This window comes from Sminthopsis crassicaudata, chromosome 3, assembly GCF_048593235.1.
Source record: "Sminthopsis crassicaudata isolate SCR6 chromosome 3, ASM4859323v1, whole genome shotgun sequence".
Classification (NCBI taxonomy): Eukaryota; Metazoa; Chordata; class Mammalia; order Dasyuromorphia; family Dasyuridae; genus Sminthopsis; species Sminthopsis crassicaudata.
This window is the reverse complement of record NC_133619.1, coordinates 258,310,370-258,335,702: the sequence shown is the minus strand read 5'-3', so window position 1 is coordinate 258,335,702 and position 25,333 is coordinate 258,310,370. Positions and strand designations below refer to the sequence as shown.

The window sequence follows — 25,333 nt, the reverse complement described above, 5'->3', positions numbered from 1 at the left end:
ATGGGGTATAAATATATGCTATCTCAGAATAAAGTTCTCTTTCACTTCACCCCTACCTCCTGGTGGTCTGTCTTTGTGGGATCCAGGTTGGTGCCCGAAGACGGGTAAGTGTGGCCTAGCCGTGCCATCGACCGACAGGCACTAAGAGTAGCTCTAAGGGGAGCTACCAGGTTAGAGTAGTCTATAGGGGTGTAACAAGAATTCAATTTTTTTTAAAGCAAATATCTATAATAAATTAAAAATACATTTTTAAAATTAAAAACATAGGGGAAAAGGACATCATTGGTAATTGTGGAGAGAGTGATATCATTTGAATGAGGAGTGTAGTAGCAAACTTCTTTCTTTCTTTTTTTTTTTTCTGAGAAAATGGGGTTAAAAGACTTGCTCAGGATCACACAGCTAGGAAGTGTTAAGTGGACTGAGATCAGAGTTGAACCCAGGTCTTCCTGACTTCAGGGCTGGTGCTCTATCCACTGTGCCATCTAGCTGCCCCACTAGAAGCCAAATTTCAGAACAATTTGAAAAAAGTCAGAAAAAAGGTAATGGATGCTCTTGATTGTACATGGGTTTTTTCAAGGAGTTTAGCCATGCAAGGGAGAGGAGTTATATGACAATAGCTAGCAGGTTGGGCAGAGGAAACTCTATCTCTTTGACATTGCTCTATCCCATAATCTATTATGGTAATGGTGACTTTCTTTTCTTAGTTCCATATACCAGGAAACTTCTTGTTCTTCCAAGAACAAAGGAAAGAAAGTCAGCTTGGAAGTCAAGTCACCTCCATCAACAGAAAGGATTTCCTTCTTCCAAGGCTCTTGAATCACTGCCCCTGGAACATGCTATAGACCTATTAGATCAATATGAAATCTCAATTACCCAGAACAGCTCCATCTTTATTGTTACTCTCCTATGTGGCATTATATTAACCAAATTTTCAGTTGTCAAAGAAATTTTGCCCTATGGTACTATCTTAAAGATCTTTGATAAATACTGTGGCTAATAGTAAGTTATTTGCATATCACTCAAGTTACATGTTTTCTTAGATTAGATAATATTTTTATTTCTTCTTTGAATCAATGTTCATCCTTATATTAATAAGATTTAGTTTGCCTATGTAATTGTACTGATTTAAAATTGCCATAATTCCATTTGCATTGTTAACTTTCTGGTTCCTGTGCTCTGTGATTAGACTCACTAATGACACTGATATTTATTGGGTTATACAATTACAGTAACAGAGTTTATGGGGTCATTCATTACCTTCACAATGATGTGTTTTGTTGTATATCTGAGTTTTCAGCAAAATTTTCACAAGAGCATCACATATTTCAACTTATCTTCTTTAAAATACGATTTGGGGCATGTTTATGTGCTAGATGTTGCAATCTAAGGTTCAACTATATATAATTCAATCACCACAAAATATGTCTTTTTGAATCCAGAACTCAAACAGGAGAAATCATTGAAAATAAGAGTAGAACCTGGACTCTTTGAATGGACCAAATGGGAAATAGGTGAAACAATACCTTCCCTCATGACACTGGCAGAACTAACCAAAGCAAATTATAATGTTGATGTTGATTACAGGTATGCCAAACTTCTGTTTTTCCCTTGAATTTTCTCTGCTCTCATGCTTCAAATCATTTAAACTTTAGACTACTCTTCTAAGATTGAATTAATGAAACACACAAGCACCATGCTTACTTAACATGCTACAGTACGTACTTCAATATAAATACTCACTGAGAATACTAAGAACAAAGTGAAACAGTATGTGCTCTCAAAGAACTTACATTCTAAAATACATATCAATTTGTTGTTATGTTGTCAATTAGTCATATATGATTTCATGACCCTAATTAGGACTTTTCTTGGCAAAGATACTGGAATTATTTACCATTTTCTCCTCCAATTCATTTTACAGATAAGGCAAACAGGGTTAAATAATTTGCTCAGTCACACAACTAGCAAATGTCTTAGGACAGATTTGAATTCAAATCCTTCTAGTTCTAGGACTGACACTATATTTACTACAACACCTAGCTACCCATGTACAGCAGTAATTATGTACAAATTATATATACATATTTTTGTAAAATATAAATACAAAGTAACTTTGGAAAGAGCTCCAGCAATAGTTAAGGGATCAGACGAGGCCTCCTTTAAGAAGAATTTGAAGAGCATTTGAATTGTGACATGTGCATAATATTCACTCTCTGAATATAAGAAAGAGTATTCCAGAAAAAGAGATTGGAGTTTTAAAGATGAAGTCCTTTCTGGCTATGTAGCCAACCAAAAGAAGCTGCTCCTATTCAGGTGACAGAAGAACAAAGGATATCTCCTCCTAGAATCAGAGCGCCTTTGTGTTATGAATTCTAGGTATGTCCCAAATTTCCATTATATTAAAAAGATCATTTTGGCAGCTTTATAAATGACAGAACGGAGAGAAATAAGACTGGAAAGAGGAAGACTAATGAGGTTATTGTAGTTCATATGAAAGGTGATGAGGGTTGGACTAGTTATTAAATATGTGAGTGGAAATAGAACAAATATGGCATCATGAATATAGAAATGACTTAATTTGGCAATTTATTGGATATGTTGGGTAAATGAGAGTGAGGAAATGAAGACAGTGTCTTTATGAAAGAAAGTGAATCTTTGAAACAAAATTTTCAACTTTTTAATTATCAAGTCTTCTTAAATAACAGCATTGAACTGTGTTAGATACATAATTAACAAAATACATGATCTGTGCTTTCAAATCTATTCAATATTTGTTAACTATCTATAGACAGTATTCTAAGCATTACAGATACAAAGATAAAAAAATCAAGACCACCACTATTACCACCCTCAAAGAACCTACATTTGATTAGACAAATATAATATATACATAAATAAATAACTGAAACATCAAAGAAAGTTTCATAGTGAAGTTGACATCTGAACTGAATCTTGAATGAAGATGAGGATTCTTGGGAGGTGTAGATAATGAGGGCATCCATTCTGGGTATTGGCAAACATCTTTTGTAAATGTACAGAAGCGGGAACAGAATATTAACTTTTTTCCCAGGGGAAAACTAGGAGCCAAAAGAACGTATTTGTCTTGGTGGTCCTGAATTCAGTACAAGGGAGACAGAAAAGTAACACTTTAAATTCCTGATCCTTTCCCAAGGGTAAAATTGGAGGGAGAAAAAAACAAAAGAGCATCTAATTTCCAGCTACCTTCCCTCAGGGGTAAATCAAGAGCCAAAGAAAGTGCAGAGTTAGACTTGATAACCTTAATAATAATTTGTAGGCTAATCTACACCCAAAGAAAAGACTGTGGGATCTGAATGTGGGTCACAACATAACATTCTCACTCTTTTTATTGTTGTTCACTTGAATTTTGTTTTCTTACTCATTTATTTTCCTTTTTGATCTGATTTTTCTTGTGCAGCAAGAGAATTGTATAAATGTTTATACATATTGGATTGAGCATATATTTTAACATGTATAACATATATTGGATTGCTTGCCATCTAGGGGAGAGGGTGAGGGGAAGAAGGGGAAAATCTGAAACACAAGGCTATGCAAGGGTCAATGTTAAAATTATCTGTTCATGTTTTAAAAATAAAAAGTTTTTTAAAAAAATCTGTAGGCTGGAGAAGCAAATCAAGGGCAGAATTGGGAAGAAGCAGGAGAGTTTTTAATCTCCTTCATGTCCCCAGAAGGCAAGTGCTATTTTGTCCCTCCAGGATCTAAGACATCATGCCTCCTTTCCCCAGGAAAGAAAAACAAACTTTCCCAAAGTAAGAAGACTTTGAATATGGTATGGCAACAAGATGGCTATTGATTGAGGACTAAGTACTAGGAGACTCAGGTTGTCCATAAAAACATTAATTTTGGGGGCACAGAAAACCATTAATGGAATAAAACATGGTCTCAGTTCTATATGGCCCTCTTCCCTCAAACTACATCTTCACAGCCATATTAGAAAGCATTTGATTTAAGTGGGGGGAAATGTAACTATAAATTCTCTTTTTGATCAGGGTTTTTCTCATGAGCCTATCCACAGCGTATAAGATTCCTTAATATGTGTAACTTCAAAGATAACTATTCTATGATCCTCTTATCAAGATCTGAGAAATATTCCTCTCTGACAATTTTGTCATTGCTACACAGAAGATGAGCAGAGCAAAGTATAAATGAAAGAAGGATCCTATATAACAGGGCCTCTTAAACTTTTTCCACTTATAGCCCTCCTTTTTTGTTTTATAATTTTTCCACAATTCCATTTCAAAACTGAGCCAATACAGTTCTAGCAGCTTCTATGCATGCATTATGCATTGTTTGCATAGTGCAAAGTGTGTATGTTGTGTGTTCAGAACCAAGACTGCAGTAAAGTTGCATGATGCAACACAGGCAAGTGCTGCCAGAAACATCTCAGATTCATCATTCATTTGCTTTTGAATAAATTTTTGGTCATTGCATTCAAAAACCTTCTACTGTTGCCCAATTTTTTCTGTGACCACCACATTCAGTTATGCAACTGCATAACTTGGAATTGCAACCCACAGTTTAAAAAGCTTTGTTCTATAAGAGTTGATGTTTGCTAAAAGATGGTTTATTGACAACTTTGGGCTAGCCACAGCCAATCTCAAAACACCACAGGGCTTAGTGATAAGATTTGTGGACATTCAGAATCAATCAAGGAAAATTCAAATAACTGAAAAGATGAAAACTAAGAAGTCTTATATTTCTGGACCATCTTAAAATATAGCACTGATGGGAACTTTTTGAAAAATGAAACAAACCTAAGAAGATCCAATAAAATAGATTTTGCAATTGGCAAAAAAATGCAGAAATTAAAGAGATTTAAATCCAGACTACTGGTTCAGATGTAAATGTCTAATGACCATAGAAAATCTCCCACATATAATCCATCAAAGTTCCATTAAAAAGTATCAGATTAAAGAATAACCAAGAAAATCACAGGGAGGAAAAAAAACAATAAATTCCTTAATCCAACCCATTAGTACACAAAATGACAGGCAGAATCTGCAAGAATTAGAAAACAAATTGCCTCAAGGGAGTCAGTTAAAAAAAAAACAAAAAAAAAAAACCAACTTCAGGTAAACAGCTCTGAAAGCCATAGAAACACTGACCAAGGATGGAAGGATGAAGAATACCACAGAGCTTTGGCTAACAAAATATAGAGAACAGAAAAACCATAAAGCTCTGACTAGAGATGCCACAAGAAAGGCAGAAATCCACAGACTAGTTCCAGAGTAAAATGAGCAGAGGTAGAATAATTAAAACAATTTGTGGCCAGTTAAAACCACAAAGGACCATTGATGAATCATTCTACCAACCTCTTATCACAAGTTAGTGAATTAAGAGACATGATTTTCAGACACAGCCAATACATGCATTTCTCTTACTTTACTACATTTCTTGTGAAACAAAAGGTTTTTTTTCTTTAAAAAGGTAGTAAAAAGCTATCCTCCAATAAGTGATCAAATATGAAGACAATTTTCAGATGAAATTAAAGCCATTTCTAATCATGACAAAATGCTCTAAAGCATTATTGATTAGATAAATACAAATTAAGACAATTCTTAAGTACTACTTCACACATCTAGTATTGGCTAAAATTACAGAAAAAGATAATAATAAATGTTGAAGGGGATGTGGGAAAACTGGGACACAACTACATTGAGTTGTGAACTGATCCAACCATTTCCAAAAGGCTATCAAAACTGTATATACCCTTTGATCTATCAGTACTTCTACTGGGCATATGTCCCAAAGAGATCATAAAAAAGGGAAAAGGATCCACTTGTGCAAAAATTTTTGTAGCAGTCCTTTTTGTAGTGGCAAGGAACTGAAAACTGAGTAAATAGCTATCAGTTGGGAAATGGCTGAATAAGTTATCATCTATGAATGTAATGAAATATTATTGTTCTATAAGAAATGATCAGCAGGCTTATTTCAGAGAGGCCTGGAGAGACTTAAATGAACTGATGCTAAGTAAATCGAGTAGAACCAAGAGAACATTTTACACAGTAACAACAATATTATGTGATGATCAACTGTGATAGACTTGGCTCTTTTCATATTATATGATTTTTTTTCACTTGATAGTATTTTTTTTTCCAATTACATGTAAAAAGTGGTTTTCTGTTATGGGCCAGAACTCTGTACTTGAAACAAGGATTCTTACAAGCTGTTAAGTCAGTGGAATTGATAATATGATGGTTATTTAGTTTAGCAAGGTGATAAATAGTTCTTTAGTTCAGTATGATTGAATTAATCTTACAACAGAAAATGGTTCCCTAATATAATGATTGGCTTATACTCAGTACACTGCATATAAACTGGGACAAACTCAGCCAGAGTCAGTCTCGGGGAAGACAAGGAATCTGAGACAGACCCAGACAGCTAACAGAGCTCCAGGCAAGGAGACAAGACTTTGAAGGAGATAATAAAGAATTTGGACATTATCCCTGGCTATTCTCATGGTGATTACTCAGCTGAAATAAAGGATGGTCCAGAGACCTCCAGAAAACCAACCAGAATACTAAAGTTTTCAACATTCATTTTTGTTAGATTTTGAGTTACAACTTTTTTCTCTCTCCTTTCCCTCTTCCCAAGATAGCAAACAATCTAGTCTAGGTTATACAGGTGCAATCATTTTAAAATTTTTTCCTTATTTTTTTCTTTAGGAAACTCCTTAGAAACTTAATTAGATTACAGTTTGGGAAAAATTCCCAGATTTTTTTCTAGGACAGCCCAGTTTCATCGTGAGATTAAGCAAAGCACTAAATTAAGTTCAGAGGGAGAACAAAAATAAGGCATATTCCCTAGCCTCAAAGAAATAAACAACAATCCAAATGGATGTGAATCAGTCAAGTAGTACAGAAAGGTGAACCACGCTGCTCACAATATTCCCTTGCACCAGGAACCAGATTAAAATATAACTGGGAAATAAATAAAAAGATAGAAAAGTATAGATAACATGTTTTTAAAATTAAGTTCATATATAGCCAGCAAGGATTATTAACTGATTTTCTTATATAGTGCAACTGAGGCATAACCATTGCATATATAGATTCATGAGCAGGTCCAGAAATCTAGAAGAAGGCCCATTAGGTCAATTTTTTATAAAGGACATACAGGAAAACATAAACAAGAATCTCATAGATTCTTTTGTACATATGAACTATGGCCTATAAGGCAATGTCATCATTACCTTATATCCTCATCAGTGAGATCACAGAACCATCATTATCAGAAGAGGGAGAGGGAGGCAATTCTTTTTTGGTATAGAGGTAACATGACTGTTCCCTTTATCTTTTTTTTTTAGATCTGAATTTCCACTTTCCTCCCTGATGCCATCAGAAAGTTACGATGACTATGTAAAAAGGTGTTCTATGACTGTGAAGCAAATTGTTGCTGCCTGCCCAGGTAAAAGCAATTGTTTTTCACAATATATATAATTATTTTCATTTCCTTTATCTTCAGAATATTTATCCTATATTATAAACTAGCCAAGAGGGACAGCTAGATAATACAGTGGATTGAGTGCTGGCCCTGGAATCAGGAGGAACTCAGTTCAAATCCAGTCTCAGTCATATCCTGTGTAGTGGTTATATGACCCTGGGCAAGTCATTTAATCACAACTACCTTGCAAAAAAATAAAAGAAAAAGAAACCACCAAAATAATTACTATTTAAATATGTTAGTGTCTTTTTCCTATAGTAGAATTCTGGTACAACAACATTAGGGTTAATTCAATGGATTGATTTAATATTTGTCAATCTTTTGGAAGTTATACTCTCTCCTTTTCTTGTGCCCTCACTCCCTATATCCAAGTATATCTTGGGTCAGAGCAAAGATAATATGAGTGAATACAAGTAAATATGTCAAGTCAAAATCAAATAGCTCAACTTTTTTTTTTTTTATTTAAAAAATGTTGTTATAATAATACCTACTGTTAATAGTGGGTATTAGGACCAAATTTGGCAAGGAATCCTTGCCACTCCTAACCATACACTGATTTGCCCCTAAAACTCTACCATTATGCTGATATACCTTATCCCCTCACTATTCTCCAGGTAATCTCAAGTTTTGGGAGGAATAAAAAATACTTTCATCCATGGAGCTTGTAAAAACCAAATGTTAATTCTTCAGGGTGAGGGCAGCTAGGTGGCACAGTGGATAGAGCACCAGCACTGAAGTCAGGAGGACCCAAGTTTCAAATCTGGTCTCAGACACTTAACACTTCCTAGCTGTGTGATCCTGGGCAAGTCACTTAACCCCAGCCTCAAAAAGAAAGAAAGAAAAAAAAAAATTCTTCAGGGTGAGCATTTGTTTATTTTAGAAATGAACAAATATTTAAAATTAGGGTTGATTTATTGTTTTTGTTGAAAAGAAAATGATAAAGTAACAGCAAAATTATGTAATAATCAACTATGATATTCTTAGCACTTCTCAACAATGAGGTAATTCAAAACAATTCCAATAGACTTGGGATGGAAAATGACATCCACATTCAGAGACAAAACTATATAGACTGAATGTGGATTAAAATGTTATTTTTACCTTTTTGTTTATTGTTTACTTTTTCTTTCTTATGGGTTTTTCCCTTTTAGTCCGATTTTTCTTGTACAACATGACAAATATGGAAATATTTTTAAAGGATTCTTCATATACAACCTATATCAGATTGCTTGCTGTTTTGGGGAGAGGGAGGTAAGAAAGGGAGGAAGAATAAAACTGGAACACAAAATCTTACAAAAATGAATGTTGAAAACTATCTTTACATATATTTGGAAAAATAAACACTATTAATAAAAAAGAAAAAAAGTAATAGAGAAAATGTTAAGTCAGATTAAACTTAAAAGTATTTGGTCATCCAGCAATGTTACTACTGGGCTTATATTCCAAAGAGATCTTAAAGGGAAAAGGACCTGTATGTGCAAGAATGTTTGAGGAAGCCCTCTTTGTAGTGGCCAGAAACTGGAAACTAAGCGGATGCCCATCAATTGGAGAATGACTGAATAAATTGTGGTATAAGAATATTATGGAATATTATTGTTCTGTAAGAAATGACCAGCAGGATGATTTCAGAAAGGCCTGGAGAGACTTACATGAACTGATGCTGAGTGAAATGAACAGGATCAAGAGATCTCCATATACTTCAACAACAATACTATATGATGATCAATTCTGATGGAGGTGTCCATCTTCAACAATGAGATGAATCAAATCAATTCCAATAGAGCAGTAATGAACTGAACCAGCTACACCCAGCAAAAGAACCCTGGAAGATGACTATGAACCACTGCATAGAATTCCCAATCCCTCTATTTTTGTCCGCCTGCATTTTGGATTTCCTTCACAGACTAATTGTACACTATTTCAAAGTCCGATTCTTTTTGTACAGCAAAACAATTGTTTGGACATGTATACATCTATTGTATTTAATTTATACTTTAACATATTTAACATGTATTGGTCAACCTGCCATCTGGGGAGGGGAAAGGAGGGGGAAAATTGGAACAAAAGGTTTGGCAATTTTCAATGCTGTAAAATTACCCATGCATATATCTGATAAATAAAAACTTTAATTAAAAAAAAAAGTATTTGATCATAATACCCATTATTAACAAGTAGCTGCTGAATCTTCTCTTTTAAATTATCATATTTTCAGAAAGTTGATTATTAAATATTTGCTTGCACACTTTTGACTTCACTCTACAAACTATTTGAGTTATCCTAACCCAAACCTTGGGCATTTCAATAGTTATTACTTTGGTTATTTTTCATTTTCTTTTTTTTTTTTTTTCAGGTGGCATAATTTCAATTGTAAGTCATGGCTCAGCTCTGGACTCCTGCACTCGACCTTTACTTGACCTCCCACCCAGAGACATTAGTGATTTTGCCCAACTAGTCAGAAAGGTAAATACATTCTCATATAGGAAATCTATATAGAATGCTATTTTCTCTTTAAATGCTGTACTGTGTCCTAATGCCTGCCACCAATCTTGATCAATGAGTTAGTAAGAAACTAATTAAATGGGTAGTATAATATTATGGAAAAATAAATGAATTGGGAACTAAAAGTATCCTTGTCTTGAGTACTAAGACTCATGTGATCTGGAAGAGATCAGTTTACATACCTCAACCTTGTTCTTTTCATAGAAAATTAGAAGGTTAGACAGAATGATGACTATGATCCCTTTCAACTCTAGATACTATGATCCTTTGCCTTTACCAACCTAATGATAATTCAATTGGTTTTCTCTAAGGTCATTACTCTGCCTTTCTTTTCAGAAATAAATATAAGAGGATTTTTTTTTTTTTTTTGGCTCACTAATGTAATGAGTATAGATGGTGGACATAAGTATCATGGGCAGCCCATGTAGAAAAAATATATATATTTAGATATATGGATCTGTGAAGCCTCATTACACATCTGCAAAGAATGCTATTTGCATCTTCAAATAGAGCAGAAGGGCATTTACAATCCATTCTGTCTCCAAGAGGGACATGGAGATAAAATTATATCTATCTACTACATATCAAATTATATGCAGTCTTTTCTGAAGTTAGAATAAAAACTAATATTTCTGGCCACTCTCAGGGTGAGAAGAAATCCTGCCTTAGACTTTTGAGAACAATAATTAGCTTACTCTCAGACAGTTTAGTTCCCTCAAAAGAAAAATTTAACACACACAACAACAACAACAATAACAATAATCACTACAAATAGCTAGCAAACATTTATCTAAGCAAGGAGTAACACAGAAATCACAAAAATTATAACAGATTAGAATAAATAATATTAAATGGGTTCTTTGGCTTAGGAATGATGAAACGCATCTGGGATTGCTAGTGTTGGGAATTAAGGAATATATTTAGAGATTAGCTTTCTCCATATATCTAAGGCACCAGAGATGTCCATTAGCTATTTCAAAGCTCATACTGTAGCTCTTTTTCCATATTTCTTTCAAACCACTTCTCTCTCCCTGATGTAGGCCATATATAGTAACATGAGCTCAGAGGTGTCTCAAGCATTGTTTTGTGTTTACATAGGTATTTTCTTCAGGAAGCAGTCCAATATATGTGAGAATGGAAGTGAAACATAAAAATAAAATTAAGTGTTCAACATTACTGAAAACAGCAGTGGAGAAGGACCAAAATAACATTGGATCAGGGAGTAGATTGGCATTTTGATTAAAATAGATATCTTCTAGATGAATAAATTTCACAAATAAAATTTAACATCTTCTCTACAACTTTCAATTTGAGAGTTACTTAGAACACTACAAGGTTACTTAATTGGCCCAGGATCTTGTAACCAATAGGTATCAGGTGAAATTTAAATCTAGGCTTTCCTAGCTCTGAAGTTCACTATTTATTGCTACATGAGATTCTTTTTCATTATTAGAGATGTTGAATGTTGGACAGACTAGTTCCTGATAGATGAAAAGGAGAAAAGGAAAATTAAAACAATCACAAGGCATTATAAACTTCTCATAGTTATCACATCAATTTTGTTCCATTCTCCACCATTTTCACATAAAGAATAAAATTTTATTTTATAACTTTTAGGGCTTACCTGTGTTATTTGTTTGAATTGACCATGATGTAAAGGAAACTGTCCTGTTTACCCATTTGTATTTTCAAATGACAGAAGTGAAACTAGATATTTAGTTTATAGATTTCATGACTGACAACAGTGAAGATACAGCATTCCAAGCATTATTACTTTATTAACACAGTGTGGATCTACTAATGCAGTGAATCAAAGACTATCTCAATAATGCCAGAAATTTTGAACAGGGGCTGACAGGGTCTTTTATAACAAATAGTAAGATGATAGAACAAAACCTCAAGCATCAAGGGTGTCTTTTTCTAATTGGCTATTGATGATACAGTAGAATTGAGATTACATCATTTGAACCTCCCCTTCTGAAATCTCCTTAACCACAGCCAAGACTGATGATCTGAGTCACAAGACAAAGATTCCCAAGTGATGGGAGTTGCTACAGTAGTATTTGATCTTTTAGGTAAATCAATTTTTTTCTGGAAAATGGGTGATGGGGAGGGGGGGATTTACAAAGTTGGACATAACAGGGAAATAATAGAAATAACAGATGGAATCTGAATTCAGACTGAAGTATACTTTTTCTTTAAAGTTCTCCATTTTTCTTGGTTTTTTTTATTTTGGTCTTTCACAATATTTTTTTTTTCTGAGGCATTGGGGGTAAGTGACTTATCAAGGTCACACAACTAGGAAATGTTAAGTGTCTGCGATCAAATTTGAACTCCTGAATTCAGGGCTGGTGATCTAACTGTACCACATAGCTGCCCCCACAATATCATTAATGAAAAATGTGTTTTTCTTTCCTACTCATATAAAACCTATATTAAAAAGCTTCTTTTCTCACTAAGGGGGAATGGAGAGAAGGAGAAAGAGAATTTTGAACTCAAAACTTTTTAATGAATGGTAAAAATTTATTTGTACATGTAATTGGAAAAATCAAAAAGAAAGGTAGAAGTAATTATAAGAAAAAAGCTTGACTTTAGGCAAGTTTCTCCAGGTTACAAATGGTGAGTAAAGTTTACAAGAAGGAGCTACAAAAGGAAATATTAAATCTAGCATGATTAAATCTTTCCAAATAATATTTAAATCAATTTTTGATTTTATGACATTATGTTCCTATCAATAAAAATTCAGAATGTACTCCCAAAATATATATATTTATTTAGAGACATAGATATGTATACATATAATACATTATATACATTATACAACATGCATAAAATAGATATTTTAAAGAATCTTACAACCCATTTTAAATATTTAAAATCTTTATTGAATAATAATATAAAAAGATTTTGCCTCCACTAAAATAATTTTATTATTTTAAAATAATTATTAATACATTAATTTCATGGTATGCAGTATGGGTATATTTGTTTCATTATATTCTAACTATTCTTGTATGTGTTCTGGGGGAATAGCATAAATGGGTCTATTCCATTTGTCTGTTAACAAGTAATCATTCTGTTCTTTGTTTCTTTATTTTTTGATCAGCAAATGAATTGCTTTTTAAAAATTTGTGTGTATGTAATACAACAATCAAATAATAGTAAACATAACAGCTTTTCAGGAAATATGTTTTTCAGTGTATAAGCACCATACACAATACAAAACTAAGCATAAGTGAATTATCTCTGAATTATATATCTCAATTCAGCAAAGTTTTCAGAATAAATCCAAATTCCTCTTTTTTAAAAACATGATTCTACATAATAAATATTATGGTACCTTAATTTCCTATTCATATTTAAATATTTAATTTTTTAGGAAGACTACTTTAGTAAGATCCAAAGGATTGCCAAATGAGAAGGGTTTCATAAAAACCTGGGAAGATCTGTATGAACTATTGCCAAATGAAGAGAGAAGAATCAGGAGAATAATTTATATAGTGAGAGTGATATTGTAAAGATAAACTTTGAAAGATTTAGGAGCTTTGATATACATGATGACCAACTGCAGTTTCAAATGCATGATGAAATCCACCTCCATGTAGACAAGTAATAATGTCATTGGGTGACTAATACAGAGCTATAAATAGTAATTTTGGCACTTGGAATAAGTATGGATTTTGTCTCTTTAGTCAACTTTGTAATTCATAATATAATACTAATATAAGATTGGTTATATAAGAAGGAAAATTAATTACAATAGCAACTCATGGATGAGAATTATTAATACTTCCCTTTTAATTAATTATTCCTATTGTGTAGGTGATAACTTAGGTTGTTTCTACTTTTATAAAAAAATTTTTGCTGCCAACAAGTGGAACACATTCAAGCTGGAAATGTAGGATTCACCCACTCAACTCCTTCTGAATCAAGTTATTTGCTTAATTTTTCTAATCCTTCATGCAGTCTCTTCAAATTAGCTTGCATCCTGATCACTTGCTTCTCCAAACAGAATATTATACTTCCTTCATAAGTTAAGGGCTGTGGCATTATTCCAAAAATTTTGTGATCTATCAATTGGAAAGTAAGAATGTGGGTTGTACACCATTTCCCTCATAATAGTCAATCATGAGGCTTTTTTTCACCCAACCATATATTCTTCCATCCTTTTCCTTTTCCCCCACTGAATAAACCCCTATCTGAGGCTGGATGGATTTAGATCTTCCTAATTCTGGGCCCAGCACTCTATATGATGAAGTTTGTATCCCTTCAATTCCTGGTGGTGATGAGGTTTGTGGCAATATGAGAGTTGTTAAAATCCTCATTTTGGTCAGCCGCAAGTTTAAAATGAAAAAATTCATTTATTCCCAAATTATTAATTGCAAAATAAAAGTTTATTGTTGGATAGAAACCAGTTTGCTAAGAGACTAACTTCTATCGCGGCAGAGTCCTATTGGGGAAATGGATTTTGGTGCTGAGAATGCCTTCTCAACAGCTGAACAAGCTACTTTAGGCCTTCTGCAAGAAGTGAGTTTAAGGGATCCTATTATATGGGTATCTTGGTGGGAGGGTGGGACAGCCTGAGCTGATCAAAACAGGATTTCTAGTGTGGCTTCTCTCATCCTGGGAAGATGGGCCTTCTCTCTAGATTCCTTGGAGCCTAGATCCTTATCTCTCAGATCAGAAAGGGGACACAATTTAATTTTAAAGGGAACACAGTTTAGTGATAATCTTAAAGGGAACACAGCTTCAATAAAGGGAACAGTTTCCCTCTCACTTCATAAGCATTGGGCCACATAGAATTCCTTCCTCTGAAAATTGTTTATTCATATTCTTTGATTGATTATCAATTGGAAAATGGCTCTGATTCTTATAAATCTGATCAAATTCCCTATAAAACCTAGAAATGAAGCCTTTTTCAAAAAAAATCTTGATGCAGATATTTTCCCCAATTTCTTACTTTTCTTCTCCTTTAGCTCCACTGGTTTTGTGCAAAAACTTTTTAATTTTATATAATCAAAATTATCATCATACCTCCTGTCAACTTTCCTGTCTCTTTTTTGGTCATGAAGTCTTTTCCATCTATAGATCTGACAAGTAATTTCTTCCATGCTCCAATAATTATTTATAATGTCAGTCTTTGGATCTAAATGTGTAACCATTTTGAACTTATCCAAGTATATGATATAGATGTCAATCAATACCTAATTTCTGTCACACTATATTCCAGTTTTCCTTATAGATTTTGTTGAATAGTAAGTTCTTGCCTCAATAGCTGGGATTTGGGGTGTGTCAAACAGTAGTTTAGTGTGTTCATTTGTTTTCATGTATTATGCACCTGATCCATTACACCAATCAATCTATTTCTTGTTGTTGTTTAGTCATTTCAGTCATGTCCAACTCTTTTATAATCCCATTTGTATTTTCTTGGCAAAGATACTGAAATAGTGTACAGTACCTGTAGAGGACCAGTATTGAATAAGTCCATGTTGAGATATTACTTGAGATCTGATCTCTGTTAGGACAAGCAATTCAAACTATTGGCTCATCATCTTCCTAATAATGAATTATGAAGATATGAGATAAATTTAAGACAATTTTGATGGAGAATGCATGAGACAAGAACAAGACATTTCAACTATACTATTCCTTAAGGACATATTTGAGGTAAATACATTACCATGATAATTTCTGCTATTTACTACTTTGTTTCCATAAGTACTTTGATATTGATAAACATCACAACTATTTACAATTCTGTTGATATTGATGAGCATCATAACTATGCTATTTACAGTTGTGTGTTGATAAGTAACTTGATATTGACAGTTAAGTTGGATACTGAAATGTCAAAGTATGGTCTTTGCATTAACCCTAGAAGGTATATGTTACCTGAAGGTAGCTAATAATAACATAACCTAAAAGATATATAAACGCTGGCTCTCACACTAATAAATGGAAATTGCAAAGTACATCTTCCACCAGGCCTGGGATATTCATTCACATTCTCGGTATTCATTGGAGCTGGACTCCAACAAGTACCTACTACAAATATCTCTGGCCATTCTGATTGTGTTGTACAACTGTCCTGAAAGTTATTCATTGCTTATAAGCTTGTTTGCCTATGTTTCTCTCAGCTTTGCTATGGGTTCCTGAATAAAATCCATGTATTTCTTGAGGGGACAAAGGGACACATTATAGTCCTTCATTTGATTTCCTAATTGTTATTCTATCCTATATGAACTTAAGGTTTTTGTTGAAGTAAGCATATGTGAAATTGATGCTCCTCTGCCTTCCTTCAAGCAGCTATCTTGGCCAAAAATCCTCATTAACAAGCTATTAAAATCTCTTTTCTAGATCCCTTCACTTGGCATGTGTTTCTGTGAAGAAGTGGAAGAGAACAAATGGCAGCTGAACAACCCACCAGTTAAAACACTAACTCATGGGTCAAATTCAGCATTTAACTGGAGAAAGTGGATACAAGATTGTTAAAAGCTTTCCATTATTAATGTAATGAAATGTAATAAATAAAAAAATATTTCCTTGTGACAGCACCTTATGGAACTACAAAATATTATGATTGTGAAGGGGTTTTTTTTGTTGTTGTTGTTGTTCTCTTGGTATGAATTTATAAATAAAACTTACATTTTTAGATTGTGGTATGGCTAGTAGTAATTTTTGTTCTAGGGAACCCTATAAGAAATCTCATATTGTATTTATGATCTAAGCATAACTTATATTGGCATGTCTCTTTAATGTGTTCTGTTGTGACACAGTTCCCTTTTAATGTCCTGACCCAGTTTCCCTAATTGTCCTACCTCAGTTATTCTAGCCCCAAGGCCTCAGGCTATAATCATTCTCTCCTAATGTTTGATAAGATAAAAGTCTTATATTTTAGACATCATTAGAATATCAGGAGCCTTTCCGATATCTTCCTCCATTATGTCATCCACATCTGAGGTGCCTCCCCTCATTAGGTCATCCCCTTCCCAGGTACTTTCCCTATTATGTCATCATTCTTGTTATCCTATAAAAGAATCTTGTATCTGATATTTGTGGCTGGATTCCTGGAGATGATAGTCTCATTCAGCCCTGGGACAAAAACTCTCCCTTAAGAATAAAATATTAAATTATTCTCTAATCTCTATCCTACCTTAGGATAGAGGCATTACAGTTCTAAGTATTAAAAATTTCAAAATAAAATTTGCTACTTTTCATCAAAATAGTGAAGATACAATAATTCCTAATTATCCAAGACTCACATTTTATTTTATATGTATTTTATTTTATTTTATTTTGTTTGTAATGAGTATTCTTTGGCCTCATTCTTTAAAACTGAGACCAAATACATCTACCCTTCTAGAAAAATATTCTTAAGGGACTGCAGACAGCTCTCCCTTAATGCCAGAAACTTGGAATACCTATTCTGAATATGTTCCTTCCCCTTCAATAGATGTCAGTACTCTAAATTTATCCAATTCTGATATTGATTAGGTTTTATAAATTGATCTTTACTAATTTATTTCAAAGATATTTCAAGAGCAAAAGTACAAACATTTCCTCCCATGACATTGAATGAGATGAGGTGAGATCTTTCAAGACAGTTGTGAAAATTGAGTAAGGCTTCATCTACTTCAGAGTTCGAGTAGGCCCAAAGGACTCTGAAGTTCGAGCAAAGGGCATTGCCTTCCCCTCCTATGATATCATCTCCCCTATTTCATCCAAATATGGGCAACTATGTACTTATTGGTCAAGTTCAATTTCATGGGTAGATCTCGAGTTTAGAATGTAAGACTCTCAGCCAATGAGGATGAGGGTCAGTGGTGGGAGGGGGCGTTTTGCGTTAGGAGGTGCTTCCTCTCTTCCATTGTCTACTTGAAGGGTGGGACGCCCTTCTCTCTAGAATGTACAATAAACTTTGCTTTTCTCTAGAGCTCTCTCCAGCTTTTTTATTAAATGGTGACCCCTCACCATTTCTGTACCACACAACACTTAAGCAGTATATGCTATTGTGCTATAGTTCCCTTTTATTGTCCTGACTCAGTTTCCCTAATTATTTTTGTTACGCCACAGTTCTCTTTTATTGTCCTGACTCAGTTTCCCTAATTGTTCTGACTCAGTTTATAATTGTTCTGCTCAATCCTGTAAAACCACCCTTCCCTCTTAAGGTTTTATATTTGGTAAAGATAAAAGGATAAAAGATCTTATATTTTAGAATATCAGAATGCCTCTCCATCTCCTGAGTTCCTCCCCCCATTATGTCATCCCACCTCTGGTGGCTTGCCCCACCCTGCCAGAGCCCTGTTCCCACTCTCAGCACCCTGACTCTCCTTCCCCTCCCCCCCTCGCCTCAGTCTACCCTTTGAGTCTGAGCCACATGTATATATGTTATTGAGAACTCACATTGTTTACTGGATTCTTAAGATGATAGTCTCATGGATCCATTTGGTCCCAATAAATCTCTCCCTTTTAAATAAATTATTAAATAACTCTCTAATATCTATCTTGCCTCAGTTTCTCTGGCATTACATACTGAATGAGATGAGGTGAGATCTTTCAAGACAGTTGTGAAAATTGAGTAAGGCTTCATCTACTTCAGAGTTCGAGTAGGCCTGAAGGACTCTGAAGTTCGAGCAAAGGGCATTGCCTTCCCCTCCTATGACATCTCCCTATTTCATCCAAATATGGGCAACTATGTACTTATTGGTCAAGTTCAATTTCATGGGTAGATCTCGCATTTAGAATGTAAGACTCTCAGCCAATGAGGATGAGGGTCAGTGGTGGGAGGGGGCGTTTTGCGTTAGGGATTAAAGGTGCTGTCCTGCCCGCGCTTCCTCTCTTCGATAGTCTACTCGAAGAGTTGGATGCCCTTCTCGCCAGAATGTACAATAAACTTTGCTTTTCTCTAGAACTCTTTCCAGCTTTTTTTATTAAATGGTGTTCCCTCACCATTTCTGTACCACACAGTTTGGGGGCTCGTCCGGGATCCTTTACTCGGTGAGTAAGTGAACTCCTGGGTGCTAGTGGGATGGCGCCCTGCCTTGATTTAGGCAGCCCACCAGCATCCAGGGGCTTCTCCTTGCTCCCTGACGTAGAGTGGACCCGAAGTGGAGAAACTCAGAGAAAAGCAACGGAAACTCCGCGGTGAAAATCCCAACCGGTTGGTGGAGGACAGATCAGTCAAGAAATTTGCTGCGCAGCAACCCAGTGGAGGTAAGCGTCCTGTGAAGCCCCTTGAGTCTAGTTATAGGTTCTGGAGGGGGCTGTAGACGGTAGACAGGAAGAGAGCTAGGCCTTCCTGGGTGACTGAGTTAACCGGCGACGGTTAGCGTGTTTGGGCGTTTAGGAGTCTGTTAAACTCCTTCCAAATTCAATGGGTGTGGCCTAGTCCCAGCCAGCCCTCGCGGAGAGAAATGAGAAAAATATCAGAAAATACCGGTAGATATTCCCTTGGGAGATAAATTAAGTAATTGGAACAAACTGCCAAAATATGAGGAAAAATAAAAAGCAAGAAAAAGATGATAAGGTATTGTTGTTTTGTTGCAGACTGGTGGTGCCAAAAGGATTAAATGGTACCTGAAAGGAAGGACCTGAGAGGATTTAATTCCATTAGCCCTTCCAGGGGCCTTCGGGCAGGGAGGAGAAATAAGTCTTTTGAAGCAGGGGTCATTTCAGCTAACCAGAAATAGCTGTTAGTAGATCCCATTTGGGATCAGAAACCCTGTACACGGGGAAGTATGTGGGATTGAGCCAGTGAAGATGGTGGCTTCCTTCCTCTTCCTCCCACGTGTCCTGACTGCAGCAGGGCCACATGGGCCGGGGGAAAGAAACCGCTATTTGGTGAAGTTCATTGTTTTAAATATGATAGCAAAGTAGTTTTATATTATTGGGAATTTAAAGCTGTGATTGGGATTTTAAGTTAAAACATAGGTTTTTAAAACAATGCTGGTAGCTTACTTAAGGGAGGTTGTGGTTGTATCTCCCTACTTAGATGGCATGTTTGCTAGAGGTATTGGGTAATTTGTAACTGAGCTATGCCTTAAGTATTTGTCAGCTCTGTTGGGCATGTATTAAGTTTTATGAAATTTGGGTCAGTTACGTGCAAACATTGAAGTGTAAAGTTTAAAAATATATACATATATATTTACTTAAAGACGGGACAGGAAAGATTGATTTGTAAAAGTAATTAATAGTTTAAATGGAGCTATGATATATTGGGTCGGGAAGCATGGTGGTGTGGGGGAAGGGTGACCACGTGGAGAGGTCCCTCCTCCCATTAAGTATAGTGGGTTTTTTTTTTTGTTTGTTAGTTTGTTTTTAATAACTGCACCTCCTTGCTGATTTAGATATTAATTATTTCTACTGTTTAAAGGAACAGCCTGCATTTAGATAAAATCTTTTGGGACTGAAGCTAATATTTACTTGGAGTTTTGAATTCAGGTATAACTGTTTGCAGAGGTCGTTAAAACTCCACCATCTGGAGGTGGGATGGTTAAAATTAGGACAGCTACCTGAAGTAAAACTGCCTTAAATCATGCCCCTGGTTTTTCCTCTTATGTTTGTAATCAGAGCCAAGTGGTCAGTGAGATATACATTGCTAGGACCGCTCCCACTTTGCCTTTCTTTTTGAGACGAAGCTGGCAATCTCTGGAACCCCAATCCCAAGTTCCTGACTATAGATCTATATTCAGATGCGTTTTTCATGTTTTGCATGATCATGGTGGGGAAAGAACTTTTGACACTCAATCCCCTATTAAATATGCAGAGAAGATGAAATGAAGGGGTATTCAAGTTAGAACAATATTAAATCTAGAGGGCTGGGAGATGGCTCACAGATTCCATAGTGTTGAAACATGAGGCAATACTATTAGAAAAGAATGTTCCATAATCCAAGATCACGATTTTAATCCTGCTTCCTTTTTGTCCCCTGGAGAACAGAACTATTGCTGTATAAAACTGTATGACTATTGCTATTTTGGGAAATTTACTAGTCTGTTGTGTTTAATCTGATAATTTCTGTAAACAGGGGGGGAAGGGAAACTGAGATTTCAACTGGTCAGAAAATTGGGAAAAACTGATGTCTTATTTCAGTTCAGGCCTAATTGGAAACTACTTACTCTTTGCTTACCTCATCATTTTGGTTCCCTGATGAAGGACCTCGAAAAATAGACATAATTTGGGTACTGAATGGAACTCTGGAAAAGGTAAAAGATTTTTTTTCTTTTTTTGCAGCGGACATCCAGGCTGCTTCTGGCCTGGATCATTGTTAGAGCTCTATGCTCGGCACAATTCTTTTAAGAATTGCTGCGATTGACGAAAGGTCTCCTTTTGTCTCGCTCTCTTGTCTCTACAGATAAGGGAGAGGCTGCAAAAAGTTGAAAAAGCTCTTTACCTGTCCACTAGCTAGACACACCTGATTTTAGCAGATGCGGGGTTTGGAGAAGGCTACAGAGACAAAAGGCCTTTACAGGGGACTCTAGCTGAAAATTTGCTAGACTATGATTGGCTAGCTTATGTTTTAACTTTGAATTATTGTCCTGACTCAGTCCTGCCTCAGTTTCCCTGTCTCTTAGTTATGCAAACCTCCCCCCCCTGCCTCTATCAGAATACTTGATAAGACCTTATGTTTCAGAATAGCAGAATGTCTCTCCCATTACAAGTTAATGGGAATCTCTTATCAAAACTTCTTGAATTCTCTTGTGTGGAATTAGACATTCTGTATATGATTGTATTTGCATTGGGTGTTTTTAAAAACAAACTGATTTGTATGAATAATGTTCACTTATGAAAGATCTACTTGGATATAAACTCATTGGGACAAATTCCTTATTGTTATCAACACAAGGTTATGATAAATATTTGTTTAGAATTTATGTATGGTTCTTCTAGGATGGTAAATGGGAAAAGAAATGGGTTTGTTAGAACTTCCACTGTACCAAGGGCAGTCTACCTGCCCATTAGTTGGCTCAAACTTGTGAATTGTTGTGAATTGTATGCTTTAAATCAAGCGTTAAAATTATTGCGTGACCAAGATGGGAATATATATACTGATTCTAAATATGCCTGGGGTGTGGTGCATGTATTTGGGAGGATTTGGGAGGAAGAGGATATGTAAACAGTAAAGGTAAAGAACTGGTTCATCATACACTAGTCAGAGAGATACTAGAAAATATTCTGACTCCTAGGAATATAGCAGTAATACATGTAAAGGGACATCAGATGGGAAATTCTTTTGAGGCAAGGGGAAATAGATTAGGAGACTGGGAGGCCAAGGGAGCCCGAGATCAGGAAATCTCTCATATAATGGCTTTGATACCTGTACTTCCCCCTAGTCTACCCTCTCCTAGTTTTACTCAGAAGGAAAAGAGAAGGCCTCAATTTTCGGAGCGGTTAAGAACTCGGAAGGACGATGGCTCTTACCTGACGGCAGAGAGGTACTGACCAAAGCAAGTATGAGGCAAGTCCTTCAGCAATTGCACCAGGGCAGTCATTGGGATGTCCAAAACCTGTGTGATGCTATACTGACAAGGTATGTTTCCCCTGGCCTATATACTATGGCTCGACAACTGGTGGACGGTTGTCTTGTTTGTCGAAGGACTAACAGGGCTGCTCAACGCCAGCTTCCAAAAGGGGGACGACCTCCTGGAATCAAACCATTCCAAAGCATCCAGGTGGACTTTACTGAGCTGCCACCAGTGGGTCGCCTTAAGTTCTTGCTGGTCATAGTGGTCCATCTGACCTCATGGGTGGAGGCATTCCCGTCAGGCCGAGCAACTGCCTCGACAGTAAGTAAGGTCTTATTAGAACAAATTATTCCTAGATATGGAATGGTGGAGAGGATAGACTCGGATCAGGGAACATATTTTTCTGCCCAGGTATTGCAGAATCTGATTAGGGCCTTAGAAATCACTTGGGATCTCCATACCCCTTGGCATCCTCCCTCTTCTGGGAAAGTAGAAAGGATGAACCAAGAAATAAAACGGCAGCTGACTAAGTTATCTTTAGAGACCCAACTACCTTGGACGAAATGCCTTCCTCTCACTCTGGTCAGAATCAGGACCAAGCCGCGTAGAGATATTGGGCTTTCACCTTATGAATTATTGTATGGTCATCCTTTCCAGGCTTATCCTAAGGGAGACTGGGACCCTATTTTAGAAACTAAGGATTTGTTTGTTAAGAGATATGTTAAATCATTGCTGGAACATTTGTAAGGACTTCAACAAAAAGGGCTAATAGCTCAGACTCCTCCTCTAGGTTTCCCTGTTCATAGAATTCAGGTTGGTGATTGGGTGCTCATCCGTTCCTGGAAGGACGAGAAGCTGACTCCGTGCTGGGACGGACCCTACCAAGTGATACTGACCTCAGATACTGTGATTCGCACACCAGGACAAAAGGACCTGTGGCGCCACCTTTATCAGAGTGGACAGTTGAAGACAGGGGAGACCTCCAATTACATAAGAAGAGGGGACCTCCACTGAATGGGAACACTGATTCTGAATCCAGTGCATTGTAACTGTATGACTTCTCTTTTCTTACTTTGGGTCTCTTTGCCTGTTTGTGATTTGATATATTTTCCTTTGGGAAGTTCACCTTAACTTCACGGTGTTATAATAGTTGAACATTATGAGGCTCTCCCTAAGCTTTGGGTTTATCTATTTCCTTATGATAGCCATAGAAACTAGACCTTTACCTTCTAGAGATGAGAACCAATTTCTCTTGCTCATGCAGAATATAGGGAGAACATTTAACTTATCGAATTGTTGGATCTGTGGTGGATCCCAACAATTGAACCAATGGCCATGGGTACCTGTCCCCTTAAGCCCAGCCTGGATCCTTAGCAACAGATCCCAAATTCATAATGGGACCGGTTTCTGGAATTGAGAAGAGAAACATCAGTGGTCATTGACCGAAGATAGGAAAGGGAAATACTGCTTAAATCAGACAGGACAAGGTTTGAAGCTGGGAAATAGTGTATGTGAGTGGACCTATTTGAGAACAGACCTGAGGCCAAAGACAATTGACTGTACAAAAATGTCTAAATATTGGCGGGATATGGGGAGGAATCCTCAATTGAAGTGTGGGAAGGACTAGAAAGACTGTACCTTGAATGTTCTCCCAGAAATAGGAGAGCAGGGATATTGCTATCAACAAGTCACTACTGCTGAGTGTAATGAAGTAGAATGGGATGTATTAAGATGTATAAAAGAGAATAAGAGGAAAGGGAACATATACATTGGGTACAGTTACCAATGGGGTTGGTATAATGTCACCCCAGGGACACCCGGGCAACATGGGACTCTGTTTTCCACATTTTGGAGCACCTCTAATCTAACAGGCCAGTGGCCAGTTGCCAATTGTAGTTGGAGAAAAGAGCAAGGTTTATGGAAATGCCAGTATGACCCCTTTGTGGGGGGAAGCCCCCTAGGGACGAGAGACCAACAATATTACCCTTTTACAAGGAATAGCTCAGACATATTTCCAAGGGAACAACCTGCTCTAAAGGGTCATTATTGGATCTATGGTTTAACTGCCTATACTCACCTGCCTCAATTGGACAGGGAATTATTATATTGGACTAATAAAGCCAAAATTTTTCTTTCTTCGCGAACAGGCAAACCAATATTTAGGGATTCAGTTGTATGATGATTTGGGAAGGGGAAACGGAGTTTAGATAACTCCATCACTTGGACTAGAGATGCAAATGGTTGGGGTGAGGCCTGGCCTCCAGAAAGAATAGTCAAGAGTATGGGCCAGCGACCTGGGCTCAAGATGGAAGTTGGGGATATAGAACTCCAATATACATGTTGAACAGGATAATTAGGCTTCAGGCAGTTGTAGAGATTATCACCAATCAGACAGCTGAGGCACTACATCTTTTGGCTGATGAAACTACTCAAACCAGAGAGGCTGTTTTACAACATAGACTTGTGCTGGATTATTTGTTGGCTGAGGAAGGGAGAGTTTGTGCTAAACTAAATTTATCCACATGTTGTATAAAGATTGATAACAATGGTAATCTAGTGAAGGAAATCACTAAGAACATTAGGAAACTTGCTCATGTTCCTGTACAGACTTGGACTTCACTGTTCAATACTTCTAGATGGTCCTGGTTTGGGAAGCTGGTGGAAGCAGCTCCTTTGGTTTGGCCTTATAGCTCTTAGTGGTGTTATATTATTTCCTATCTATATCCCTTGTTTGATCAGATTAATAACCAGAATTGTCCAAAACTCATCATCTGGAATGATCAGGTTGGAAGAGAAAGCTGAAGGGTCTGTTAAATAGATGCTGTTAAAAGGGTAAGGGTGGAGCCGGTGGCCCAAGGCCAACAGGAACCAGAAGGAAGTGAGGAATT

General features: G+C 36.2%; 1 protein-coding gene across 1 annotated transcript in view; it reads left to right on the top strand.

Moving 5' to 3' along the window:
* The window catches only part of UBASH3A (ubiquitin associated and SH3 domain containing A), a 94,066-nt gene extending 77,433 nt beyond the window's left edge, over positions 1 to 16,633 (top strand). The window contains exons 11-14 of the mRNA XM_074300568.1: positions 1,440 to 1,584; positions 7,346 to 7,446; positions 9,833 to 9,942; positions 16,339 to 16,633. Of these exons, the coding sequence (XP_074156669.1) occupies positions 1,440 to 1,584; positions 7,346 to 7,446; positions 9,833 to 9,942; positions 16,339 to 16,473 (491 nt within the window). The 3' untranslated portion in view covers positions 16,474 to 16,633. The remainder of the gene's footprint in view (positions 1 to 1,439; positions 1,585 to 7,345; positions 7,447 to 9,832; positions 9,943 to 16,338) is intronic.
* Positions 16,634 to 25,333: the final 8,700 nt, after the last annotated feature.